The sequence below is a fragment of the Mauremys reevesii genome, linkage group 11, assembly GCF_016161935.1.
Source record: "Mauremys reevesii isolate NIE-2019 linkage group 11, ASM1616193v1, whole genome shotgun sequence".
Lineage (NCBI taxonomy): Eukaryota > Metazoa > Chordata > Testudines > Geoemydidae > Mauremys > Mauremys reevesii.
Window position 1 is genome coordinate 747926 of NC_052633.1, and position 13203 is coordinate 761128.

At 49.2% G+C, this 13203-nt stretch overlaps 1 protein-coding gene across 2 annotated transcripts; it reads right to left on the reverse strand.

Annotated features, from left to right (window-relative positions):
- Window positions 1–12952, reverse strand: LOC120374634 (ras-related protein Rab-17-like). 2 transcript variants are annotated; one of them, XM_039494607.1, is made up of 5 exons: window positions 12527–12952; window positions 8844–8995; window positions 7338–7463; window positions 2640–2733; window positions 1–168 (listed from the first exon to the last, which is right to left on the reverse strand). In XM_039494607.1, exons 1-5 carry the CDS (start codon window positions 12594–12596, stop codon window positions 149–151), a joined length of 462 nt encoding a protein of 153 aa, XP_039350541.1. In that variant the 5' UTR covers window positions 12597–12952; the 3' UTR covers window positions 1–148. The 2 variants fall into 2 exon arrangements, 1 of the variants encoding a protein (XP_039350541.1); XR_005586183.1 differs by lacking the exons at window positions 2640–2733; window positions 8844–8995; window positions 12527–12952 and having other exon boundaries at window positions 7338–7449.
- Window positions 12953–13203: the final 251 nt, after the last annotated feature.

Genomic DNA, 13203 nt, shown 5'->3' on the forward strand with positions numbered 1-13203 from the left:
ATAAAAACACACTTGATGGTAACCTTAGGTCAGTCTGCCATTTCCTTTAGTTCATGCAACACTTCTTAGTGTGATTGCTTGGCTCTCGCAGGTCCACGCGTGACTTCTTCCAGGGCTGAGGCTGAGGGGCTGGTTCCTTCTGTTGTTCCTATTTCAATAACTCGGGAGCTGTGAAGAAACTCAGAATAAGAAATTCTCGGTCCTTCTCTGCTGAGCTATTGTAACATTTTGTGCTACATACTCGGAGCCTGCTCTGACTTTGTTAGGGCAACTTTCCATCCGCTAATGGAGCAGCTACGGGTTCCCCTGCTGTGTCCCCCTCCCATCAGCAGTGGGCTGGGGTGTGGCCCAATCCCCAACCAGCAGAATGGTTCCTGGTGGTGAAACTTAGAGCAGCCCCAGGGCTCTTTCAATTTATGCCAAGGACTGACCCACAACAAGCAAGAGAGAGGAAAAGGAACCTTAGGAGCCACTTTCTCCATCCCTCATGTGCTTTTTGGCTAGGCCTGGGGATCTGCCCCTCTAAATTTATTAAGATTTAAAATATCTAAATATGAGCAACAGGGGATGGATCACTTGATGATTACCTGTTCTGTTCATTCCCTTTGGGACGCCTGGCAGTGGCCACTGTCAGAAGACTGGATACTGGACTAGATGGACCTTTGGTCTGACCCGGTATGTTCTTATTTATAATGTTGATTTAAGTTAAGTTTACATTTTAACTTTATTAACTTCCTATTTTTTTACCTTGAGACCCATATGTTTCTTGGCCTAGGACTCCTGCACTTACTATTTAACAAACTTCCATCCACAATTTTCCTCATGCTCCTTTGTTCTTTCTGGAAAATGGTCCCTCCCTCAGGACTCTCCCATACACTTCTTCATTCCCCACCCTAGAACATCTACAGATTCCACCGCACCTGCATCATGGACATCCCCCTAAAAACATCTCAGGACAGCAAATGTTGTATTGCACCAAGTTGTCTGTAGGAAATCCCATTATCAGATAGAATGGTGGTGATGATGTGCAAATCACATCTCTATAAGCTTTAGTGAAATTCTTTTTAAAAGGAAGTAGAAGTAGGAGACCCTAACTTGAAACTGGCATAAGATGGGTGCTAGGTGTCTCATGAATTGTCACTCTCAAACTGCTAGCATTCTTAAGGACCAAGAATATCTATGGGGTAGTAAATGCTTATTATTGGTTCATGATATGCTGTAGGTGGAATCTGTTGCTGCCGTTGTGTCCTATTATTCGAGAGCTTTCTCCAAGCGGTTTCATTAATAGGAACAAACATGAGAAGACTCTAGTGCCATCTCACGGACTGCCAAGGTAATGGCAGCGGTTTGCCATTTGTGCACTAGTGCAGGGTCAAGCGGGAGGCATACCCCACGTTTGAATCCCCATATGGCAATACAGGGTCAGCTGGCTAACGTCTGTGGGGTAAGCTACGTATCAGAGGCCCAGGAGGCGAAGTGGGATGGGTGGGACAGAGCCCCAGGGTTCCAGGCCTGGGCCAGTCCAGTGGAGCGAGGCTGACTCAGTCTAGCTGAGCCTCTGGCTCTGTTGCCTAGCCCCGTGGTTCTCAACCAGCGATATGCAGAGGGCTTCCAGGGGGAACATCAGCTCATCTAGATATTTGCCTAGGTTTCCAACAGGCCACATTAAAAAGCAGTAGCTAAGTCAGTACAAAGTCCAATTTTATACAGACAATGACTGGTTTATGCTGCTCTGTGCACTATACACTGAAATGTAAGTACAATATTTATATTCTAATTAATGATGGTAAAAGAGAAAGTAAGCAATTTTTAGTAGTTGTGTGCTGCGACACAGCTGTATATTTGATTTTACAAGCAAGTAGTTTTTAAGCGAGGTGAAACTTGGGAGTGCATAAGACAAATCAGGCTCCTGAAAGGGGACAGTAATCTGGAAAGATTGAGAGCCACTGTCCTAGCTGGTTCGAGGGCTTTATTCTACCCCTAAGGAAGAAGGATGCAGGGATCTTGTTTTGCAGCCTGGGTGAGGCCTCTGATCTCTGGCCTGAGGATGAAGGAAACATGGCTTGGTTTGTCTGGGGATCATAACTGGGGCCAAGGGGAATGGGTCTCGGAGAGAAGAGCTCCTCTGGGAGTGACAGTGAGGAATCTGGGGAGTGGGGAGAAATTCCCACTTCCCCATTGCTAGGGCCAGTGGCTGGTGTTCCAAAGGGTGGGTGAACCTCCTCCCCATTCAGCGCTCAGCAGGTTCCACCCTCACCCCGGCGGCAAAGGCAGAACCACTCCAGAAGTTTGCTTGTCTCAGAAGTTGGGGGGGGGGCAGCAGGGGGGCAGCCTGTCTGTGTTTGCAATGGGGAAGCCACTGCTCTGGATCTGTCTCGCTCGCTCTTGGCAGCTGTGAGGCTTGACAGGCCAGAGTGTACCAGTCACCTCTTGTCTAGGCCTACAGGCAAGGCACTGCTGCAGTCACAGTAAAGACTTTCCAGTTCCTGGACCTCTTCAGGTCAAGTGACTCAACCCTAATTGCCCCTGAGCAACTGGGAGCAGACAAGCGGTGCTGTGCTATCGCTCACAAGGCAAAGAGCTGACACAGACCTCTCTAGTGCTGTTACCTGTCTAGCGGCTTCTCACTTGGAACTTACCTATGGCCATAAGCACCTCGGTCACTTGGTGGTTGGATTTTGCCGACGTTTCCATGTAGATTAAGCTTTCACTCTTTGCAAACTCCTCCGCCTCCTAGTTGGGTGGGGAAGGTACAAAACCAGGGTTATTTCAAAGTAGACGTAGGTGTGTTCTGCACGGTAATCACATCCAGCTTGGGAAATGTCCTGGAAAGTGGTGGAAATAAGGGCTCCATTTACAAGGTATTGGCTCTTGTCCTTAGGCCTGGCAGGGAGGCACAGCTCCTCCCTGTATGATTAGACACCACAGGCGTGACAGGGCCCTGCTCAGTGTGGACACGGCTGCATGGTGCCAACCTGGAGAAGCAATCTCGGAATGGACACAAACACTAGTGTAGCAGGGCAAGTTGCGGTTCTCCTGACTAGTGGCTGAGAAGTAGGAAGAGGAGCATGCAGAAATCTCCAGCTATTTGCAAGGGTGGCTCTGGAACAAATCTCCAAGCCGGATGCTGCAAACTGCCTTAGGGCCTCGTACCCCCGTCGTTAGCTCCAGCACTTGCACTGTCAGACTAATGATGTACAAGGAGCCTTAAGGCTCAGAACTCATCTGCATGGTGCATTAGTCTGCACTGGAGTGGGACACATTCCAGTGTGTTGTGCACTAACAGGCCTGTGCGTGCTGCAGTGACGCACACTAGGGAACTCTCCGTGCGTGCCAGCAGGTCCTTATGGGCCAGTTAATGCACAACACACAAGTGCACCCTAGACCTTGCCCCCCCACTCGTGCAGACAAGCTCTTAGTTTACACTGACTTTAGTTCCCCACCTTTCTGAAGAGCAGCGTGTCCGGTGATAGAGCCACCGTTGCATTCCAGCAGATTCTGCTGCGAAGCCTAAAGCTTCCTATTTCCCCAGCTCACGCTCCTTCTGTTCCAGGCACACGGTTGCAGCCGAACTGTTTAGGCCACGCTTGTTTTCTCTCTTGCACAGCTCAAGGCATTGCAGCCCCTCTCTGACTGGAACCTGTTAAAACTCCCTGGCTCACCGGGTTTGGATGCACTAGCCTTGCAGACGGCTTGGTTTGGACTGGACATATTCAGAGCGAGATCTTGTCCAAAGTGTGTGGGAGGGTGAGGAGAAAGATGTCAACACATTAATACCACAGGGTCAAAGCAGGAGCACAACTGCAACCATAGATGCACTAACAGGCTCTCCTGGGCTGAGATTTAAAGCCCACAAGCCAGGAAGTTGGCAGATAAGGCTACTGCGCGCAGCCTCCTTGCCCCCTGCTCCCCCTCCCCCCAGCCCAGACTAGCCAACAGCTCTGTGTGTGGCACGATCACTGGGGGTGTGGGAAGCCCAGGTTTGAATCCCTGCTCTGCCTGGTGACTCTGTTTCTCACACAATGGAAGTCTTGTTTTCCAGCCAGTCCTAACCCCCACCAGAGCCCTGGAGAAGAGGCATCACAACAACCTTTGTCTGCATGATCAAATGGTGCTAGGCAAGGGCACGTGCTATTGATCACGTGTCCAGCTGACACACAGCCTGCGGCTATAGCTGTATTTCACCCTTGTATGTCTTCAAAGCGCTAGCTCAGGTGACTGGCACCCAAGTTGACCAGCCTGGCTGGCAGCAGCCACATGGCAACTCCCTCCCAAATTGTGTCCCCACTGGTGCTGCGCACTCCTGTTTGTGTTGCTCTGGCTTCTGGAGGCACAGCCCGTGGTTCTGTCTGCTGCAGTACGCTGAACCACTCTAATTCCTTCCCAGGGGATTGTGGGAGAACTCCACGCACTCTCCTCCTGGGTGCACCAGGGGAATTGTGGGAAGACACTGGAGGCCTATCAGCACTGGAATCGTTTATTCTGCACCCTCACTGCAAAGTGGGTGGGTTTGTGTGTGGATGGGTGGGGGGTTAACGGCACTGAAGACCTACCCATGTTTGACACAGAGGCCCACTAGTGGTTTGTTACTCTGTGTCAGCGACTCTTGTCGGGCATGACATACTCACCAGTGTGGTGAGTGATACTTATTTAAAAGGTGATGTGGAATATGTCATTTGAAATTTAACACCACATTGCACCGTCACTGTGAAATGTTTGGAAGAACTCTGTAGCTGAAATCACAGATATTCATTCCCCGGGCTGGCCTTACCATGAGGCAAACTGAGGTGGCAGCCTCAGGTGCCAGACTGTGGGCGGGCACCACTAGGACCCAGAGTGTAGAAAATGTGTCTGGTGCTGGTGCATATGTATTCTCCCTGCTCTAGATGCACAGAGCTGGTGGAGTGCTGTGCTGGAGGAAGGAGGGCACAAGAGACATAACAGGAGGCAGGAGAAAAGGTGAGAGGGAATGACAGAAAGCAGCAGGAGCTGCAGGGAAAGAGAGGAGGAGGCGCTTCTTATGTACCTCTCCAGCACCCCCAGGAGCCTGGACTGATTCACACCAGCTTCTTAGGGAGCTTCCTGTTTCCTGCTGCTTCCCTGAACCCGCTTGAGGAGAACAGGCAGACACCTGACATAATAGGAGCCAGTTAGGCCCTTAAGATGCTGATATCTTCCCTCACTCAGGCCCTGCTACCAGCCTGCTTATTTGTCCCCTTCAACTGAGTGTTGAGAGCCACTCTAGCTGGCACAGAACAGCAGTCATGAGTGAAAGAAGAAAACGCCCCTCTGGGGCAGCATTCAGAAAAAGGAAGAAAGCAAAAGAAGCTTTTCTATCTAAGCAGGAAGGAGCTCTCCTGAGATACATAGACACAAATGTTCACCGTGAGCCTTCCGGCCCCAGTGATGATGTGAGTGGTGAGGAGATGCCTGATCTTCCAGTTAGTCAGAGTGCAGGTGACCTGGCAGCTACTGCAGCATCCATATCTCCCATCTCAAATGGATGTAACCAAGCACATTCCTGAAGAAAAGCGTAGATCAGAGAAGAGTGTGGTGGAGGCACAAGAAGCAGCTGCTGCTGAGTTTAGTTCCTTAAGTCTAGATGATCCAGGATTGTGGACCCACTTGAGCAGTAGCCTGAGGGACTTCCTTGTTCTGCATGGGCCACAGCAAGTGAAACTTCATGTTCCCCAAAGACAATGAAAATAGAAGTTTCCATCCAGCACATTACTGGCGTGAAATCCCTAATGGTGACAAAGTGGAGAGGCCACGGCTTATGTACTCAGAAACCCAGAATGCTGCATACTGTTTTTGTTGCAAACTCTTCCAGTCTAATGTTCCAGCCACATTGGGTTCTACAGAAACAAAGGACTGGAAACATCTGGCAAGAAATCTGGCATGCCATGAGAAGGCAGCAAATCACCAGAGAGCATTGCATAGGTGGAAAGAGCTTGAGATGAGACTAAGGTTAAAGGCCACCCTAGATGATCAGCATGAAGAGAAGATTGCATCAGAGTCTCTGTACTGGCAAAATGTTCTGAAAATGCTTCCGACCCAAAACCTAGCACTTCAGATCAGCTGTCTGGGCCAAACAATGGAAACTTCCTTAAAACTGTGGTGCTGATGGCTGAGTTTGATGCTGTACTCCAGGAGCATCTAAGAAGAGTCACCACTCAAGAAATGTACATACACCACTACCTTGGAAAAACCATTCAAAATGAGATCATATAGTTACTGGTAACAAAAATCAAACAGAAGATTGTGGCAGATTTGAAGTCAGCAAGATATTACTAAAAAGAACAGGAGGACTTGTGGCACCTTGGAGACTAACAAATTGATTTGAGCATAAGCTTTCGTGGGCTACAGCCCACTTCATCGGATGCATGCAGTGGAAAATACAAGAGGAAGCTATATATACACAGAGAACCTGAAACAATGGGTGTTACCATACACACTCTAATGAGAGTGATCAGTTAAGGTGAGCCTTTACCAGCAGGAGAGGGGAAAAAGAATTTGTAGTGGTACTCAAAATGGTCCATTTGCAGCAGTTGACTTCTGGGCTGCACACCTAACATCAGCCATATGCAATAAATGACTTTAATGGTGCATTTTGTAACAAGAGAAGAACCTAGTGAAAATGTCCTTGCAATGGTGACGGTCAGAGAGCATTTTCTAGAATGTATTGACATTGATGATACTCCAGGAGCTGGTATGACAAATGTGCTTCTTAAAAAGCTGGAAGATACAGGAATGTGATAGCTGACATGAGAGGTCAGGGCTACGATCATGGTGCCAATGTGAGAGGAAAGAACAGAGGAGTGCAGACACGGATCCGAGAGTTAAACCCTCGAGCTTCTTTTGTCCCATGCAGTTCTCATTCATTGAACTTGGTGGTCAGTGATGCAGCATCAGCTTCTAGTGAGGCTGCTGAATTTTTTAATGTAATTCAAAGCATCTATATATTTTTCTTTGCATCGACTCATTGATGGCAAGTTTTGAAGCAACATCTGGGAACATTCTGTCTGACATGGAAACCTACCGATGCACACTCTGAACCCTCTGAACAAACCCACCAAAGCTCAGAAAAGTCTCTAAGATCCAAGAAAGTTAGCAGCTGAAACAGATGGCAAAATAGGATTTATGACCTCTAACATCGCTGGCAGCCAGTGGGTCCTTGCTATATTGCTCACTGCTAGGAGAATGGCGTTCACGTAAACATTTACTTATAAACTGTTCAGTGTGAAAACCTGAAGTGCAGCACTTGGGAAACACGCTGCCGTGGTGTTTTTGAAAGAGAGAATCTGCCAAGTGCTGAGATCTTACTGCAGTGCACTTACCTCAAAGGTGAATTCCCGCTGAGCAGCAAGATCTATCTTATTGCCGACTAAAACAATCACGAGCTCATCGGGAAGAAATTCCTTCTCTAATTCCCTCAACCATAGCTTTGCTCTTGCAAAAGTTGCCTGGAAAGGTGAGAGAAAGACACACACACACAGCGACATTAAACCAACAGATACTCAGCAGCTGTCACATGGCCCAAAGGAGATTGGCAGGTGAGGGGTAAAAATGGTAGAAACAAATGGGTAATGCGCTTGACAGATAGTGATGCTAGGAGCACTACTCAGCATGGAGCCAGCTCTAAATATACTTGTTTCCCCAAAACCAAGGATGACTTCTCCTCCATCAGACATGACCCAACCACCATGGATCCCCAGTGGGTCGTAGACCCAGCCTACAGGTGATGGGCTGAGGTGATTGGGCTCTCTTGTGATGGGGCAAGGATTCTTAGTAGCTTGGTCTACCTCTTCCATAAAGCTCTGTTACTGTGAGATGTTACTCGTCAGCAGCCGATGGTCTCCTCCTTCTGTAACTACCATGGCAGTAATACAGACATATGGCCCTCGGTGTTGCGGTTCCTGTGTGTTGCGTATTACCAGTAGAAGGGAAAAAACCTTCATAACGTAGTGGGAGATAATGTGACATGTCCCCCTGGAACAGTCCATCAGAAACAGACATTAGTGTAACTCATTTTATCTCTCTCTAAGTCAGGGCTTGGCAACCTTTCAGAAGTGCTGTGCCGAATCTTCATTTATTCACTCTAAGTTAAGGTTTCGCGTGCCAGTCATACCTTTTAATGTTTTTAGAAGGTCTCTTTCTATAAGTCTATAATATATCAACTAAACTATTGTTGTCTGTAAAGTAAATAAGGTTTGTAAAATGTTTAAGAAGCTTCATTTAAAATTAAATTAAAATGCAGGGCTCCCGGACCAGTGGCCAGGACCCGGGCAGTGTGACTGCCACTGAAAATGAGCTTGCGTGCCACCTTCGGCACTCTTGCCATAGGTTGCCTACCTCTGCTCTAAGTGGTGTCGGTGCCACTAGATGGGACAGGACGCCACACCCAGGTGTGGGGTTACATGAGGGTAGGGGAACAAAGAGCACTTAGTGATGCTAACCTCATTACCTACTTGGCTGGTGAGCTGGACTGGGCTGGGAGGCAGGGGTAGACAGAGAAATCTTGGCTTTTATGGGGAAAACGTGAGCATTTATTGCCCACTGTCAGTGAAATGTCTGTACCAGTTCCTTGCATGTCTTCACCCATCTTTACCAGAAGAGAAGGATAAACCTGCCCATGATGTGTAGCCCTTACGTGATGTGCGCAGGAAAAAGCAGTCTTGGTTGAAATGTCTGGAGATGTATTGGGAAGCGACCCTACACTAGAACTATTGCAGCCTACAAGCAGCGTGGCTGCATGATCAAGATTCAGTTGGGATATTTTAGAAAGATAAAGGCAAACCCTTCTGGAGGAGAGAGGCAGGAGAACAAGCCATCGCTGCTCTTACCTTTCTGGCTATGTCAAGTACAAGAAGGGCAGCATTCGCCCCCCTGTAATAAAGATGGCAAACCCCATGGTACTTCTCCTGTCCTGCAGTGTCCCAGATCACAAGCTTGATCATGGCAGTCTCTGAAAATACCAGCTGGGTAAAGAAAGAACCTGGAAGCGCAGAGATGGGACAGCTCCTTGAGAAAGCCATAGCATGCACCTTAATTAATGTTAACCTTCATCTCAGTGATCTGTGTGAAACATGGGTGTCGAGATTCGGTTGGAAAGGGCTGCAGGGGGAGGGAGGATGAGAGAGAGAATTAAAACACCCCCCCCCCCCAAAAGCAATGTAACAAACAGGCTGGTGAACTGGTCTTACCCAATTACAGCCCGGTAGTACAGCAGGGTGTAGCTGGGAGATGGGGAGGGGAAGAGAAATGAGAACAATGGTTCTTGCTCAATCCATCAATATTAGTGGCATTAGCAAGCTTTGGTTTTGCAGCTGTCTAGCTGGAGGAAATGTGATGGCAGGGTGGGAATTAGGAGTCTTGAGTTCTAATCCAGCTGTACAGTGCCTGGCCCCTGTTGGGTGCTGCTGTAACAGAAATACTGCAATCTCCCCGACACTGATTTGTATGACCTTGGGCAAGTCACTTAAGGCTCGCGTGGGCCCCTAAGCACAGCCCTGATTATACAGAAGCAGCGCTGTCCCAGGAGTAGCCCCGGGGAGGTGCTCAGATGCTTCTGAGCTACAACTGCTTGTTCTTGCTCTTAGCCCAGGCCAGCAAACCTGCTCCACCCCCAAACTGGCAGGGCTCTGCTGGCCAGTGGGCGGGGGTGACACCAAGGCCATGCCTGCTCCCCTCTCTCCCTGCTCTAGGGAAGTGAGAGGTGCACGTTTGCTCCTGCACACCTGGCCCAGAGGCGTAAAGGGGGGCAGAGGCCTTTGCTCTCCCATACTCCCCCAGGCAAATGTGTGGGCCAAGTCCCAGCCTAGCCCCTAACCTTTCAGTCTCAGCTTGCCCAGATGGATAATGGGTCTAATTAAAATCCACCTCCCTGGAGTGCTGCGAAAGCCAGCAAATGTCTGCAAAATGTTTGAAGATCCTTGGTCTGAAAGTGGTATAGCAGCTCAAATGTGCGGCTGTGCACAGTAGATAGGCAGAAGCCATCTGTTAAGGGCCAGATTGTCTGACAAATACACGGGCTTGAGGTAAAGGGGGCGGTACAGAGCCCAAGCTCTCCAGAGAGCCCTGGGAGGGACAGAAGCTTTCTCTGAGTGCCAAGTAACGTTGGCGAATGACACCGCACTCCTTGGTGTAGGCACTGTGACTGCCTGGTGTGTGTGGCAGCGTGGGAGACCCCTTGGGCCCTCCATCCCCACTCTCCTGGCAAAGGTCAGGGCCCTTCTTTAAAACAGGAAGAAAAGGGTCTTTCTGCCTATTTCTGACGTAAAGACACCGAGCCAGATCCTTGCTTATGTAAATTGGCCTTGCCTCCATTGAAGTCAACATCTAACAGGTGGGGATCAGTCCCATGAACATCAATGGCCTCCCTAGCTCATACCAGGGTCTGTAAGCTTGCAAAACTTCCTAAAGAGACTTAACCGATCTTGGGTTGACATCTCCACTAAAAACTAAAGCCATGTTTTCCACCAATGTTGCCTACTGAGATGAATGTTTTTGCTTCTGATGATGGGAGCGCGTAGCAGAACTGGGTGAATAATGGTGGTTTGGTTTTGTTGTTGGCAATTTGAAAAGTCAAAACAAAATTGATTGGAAGTCCAACACCACATGAAATGTTTCAAAGATTTTGACTCTACGTCGAGAGAAATTTTATTCTGGGTCAAATGAAACATTTATTTTAACTTTGACCATTCTAAATAATTTTTTTTTAAAATAAGACTAAAGGAATTTTTGAAAGCCATTTCAAACCAAAAAAATGAAACATTGTGATTTTTTTTAAAAACAATTCAGTGAAACTACCATGAACTCACAAGGTGGGTGAGATAAGATCTTATCTCGGACCAACCTCTGTTGGGGGAAGGGACACACTTTCATGCTACACAGAGCTCTTCTTCAGGTCTGAGGAAGGAACCGGAGTGTTACAGCTAAATCCTCCGCTTCCTACCCAGAGCCCGAAGAGCTCTGTAAAGCTCAAAAGCTTGTCCCCTCTAGGGTGACCAGACAGCAAGTGTGAAAAATCGGAATGGGGGTGGAGGGTAACAGGCACCTAGATAAGATAAAGCCCCAAATATTGGGACTGTCCCTGTAAAATTGAGACATCTGGTCACCCTAGTCCTCTCGACCAACAGAAATTGGTCCAATAAAACACCTACCTTGTCTGCAATATTCTGGGACCAACCTGGCTACATGAACACTGTTACCATGAACTCCTAAAATGTGGTGGTGTCCCTGGATCTGCAGCTTTTTCAGAAAAAATGTTCTGCTGAAATTTCACCTAGTTCTAGTGTGAGTGGTTGTCTGTTAAAACACCAGGAAAATGTCAAAGGCAGGTTTGCTGATCACATTGGAGAGGCTAGATGGGCTGCTTTGACTAGAGTGACTGGAGCGATATCATGGGCAGAGCTGCTGGGAGTCTGGGAAGATAGCCTTTTAAATGTCATCCGTTGGAGGCTCCGTTGTCATACGTCCTCTGTCACAAACAGGGCAGAACAGAGTGTTACATCTGTTTTTCTGACACCCAGGAATTCTACAAGGGGTGGTTCCAACCCAAACCCACTAGATCGGACTCTGAAGCGCAGTTCCTGGGATTCCAGGATGCGCCTGTGTCAGTTTGTGCAGCGAGAGTAAGAACGTGGTGCAATGTCGCAGTGAGCGCTGGGACTGGGACTGGCACCCATCCAGAGATAATGCAGTGCGATTGGTAGTATTTCTGTGGGAGCAGCTGGGAGAGCCAGGACTAGGGGGAGAGCACGGAGAGAACGCAGAGAGGAAAATCTAGAACATTTAATAGTAAATGGTGAACACTCTCTTGGGTTACTCAGAACTGGTAGGTGTAGACCAAAACTCTCCGCTGAGGTGACCTATTTAAATGCTGCACTACCTGCAATGAACTGCTAGCTGTCACTCTGACTCCACAATGAACACAGCTGTGTTGCTGGTCCCCTGTTCATGATTTCCTGTCTCCAATCTACCCCAGCAGAGAAATGTATCCTGCCTGTGGCCTGAGCCTCCCTGCCAGTGAACTCCAAAGGCCCTTTGCCACTGGTGCCGGTGGAGCAGGAGATGCTGAGGCCTGATTTTTTTCAGACGTGCTTCTTAGGTTGGTGCCTAAAGATCCAGCTCTGAAGAGCAGCGTCAGACAAGGCCCAGCTTTTAAAATGGGCACATCCGCTTGCATAGCTTGCGCCACCTTAACCACACTTTTCCGGATCTCGCCGTTGTCAGTCCTGTGCCTGAGCTGAGAAACCAAACTAACCCCGCGCTCACGGGCTGTAACGTTGGGGGTCTGTTGGGTCACGTTCCGTTAGCTGCCAGAGCTGCCAGCTGGAGCCCCTAACCCTGCCTGCTGAGTGACGTCCTGCTGCTGCTCTGCTGGGCCTGAGAGCTTAAGCAAAACCAGACTTCACGCTAGCGTCGCTCCGCTGACTTCAGCAGAGACACTCCTGCTACAAGGGAGACGCAGATCAGGCCCTTTGTGTTGCACCAAAGGATTGGTTCATTGCTGCCACTCACTCACATCCCACAGTGGGTACGGATTCCCTGACGTCGTTTTTCACACGGCGGAAGGCTGTGCTTGACTTTCCCATGGCCGCGCTCCCCAGCAGAACCACCTTGGAGATGTAGGCTTGCTCCGTGGACGGCCCCGCCCCCACCTGCTACGTTCTTCTCGGGGCCATATTCTGCAAAGAAGAGAGAACCCTGTTCAAAAGGCATTGACAGTGCGCTCCAGGGCCCTCGGATGATTAGCTGCGTACACGCTAAAGAGTTAGGCCCCAGGCCTCGATTTCCCACTCAGCGTAGCAGGAGACGTGGCTCCAGTTTAACCCTGATATTCTATGATTCTATCTGCTATTCTATGATGCTGTATGATTTAGTTGGGAATTGGTCCTGCTTTGAGCAGGGGGTTGGACTAGCTGAGCTCCTGAGATCCCTGCCAACCCTGATATTCTATGATCCTCCCTGCACCCCCGTTCCAATCATTCAAGCTCAACATGCTTAAAAGAATCCTAATGGGAGTCGAACCAGGGCCGGCTCCAGACCCCAGCGCGGCAGTTGTCCTCAGGGGCGGCAGATTGGGCCGGCGGACCTGCCGCAGTCACGCCTGCGGGAGGTCCACCAGAGCCCCGGGACGACCGGACCTGCCGCAGGCATGACTGCAGACAGTTCGCTGGTCCCGCGGCTAAGCTGGACCTC

What these genes read in the sequence shown, in the direction of transcription:
- LOC120374634 (XM_039494607.1), bottom strand. Translation starts at nt 12,596, where the DNA reads ATGGGAAAGTCAAGCACAGCCTTCCGCCGTGTGAAAAACGACGTCAGG. An exon ending in TACTTGACATAGCCAGAAAG is followed by an intron (nt 7,464 to 8,843) that starts GTAAGAGCAGCG and finishes TCACCTTTCCAG; the next exon opens with GCAACTTTTGCAAGAGCAAA. An exon ending in AGCGGGAATTCACCTTTGAG is followed by an intron (nt 2,734 to 7,337) that starts GTAAGTGCACTG and finishes CCACCCAACTAG; the next exon opens with GAGGCGGAGGAGTTTGCAAA.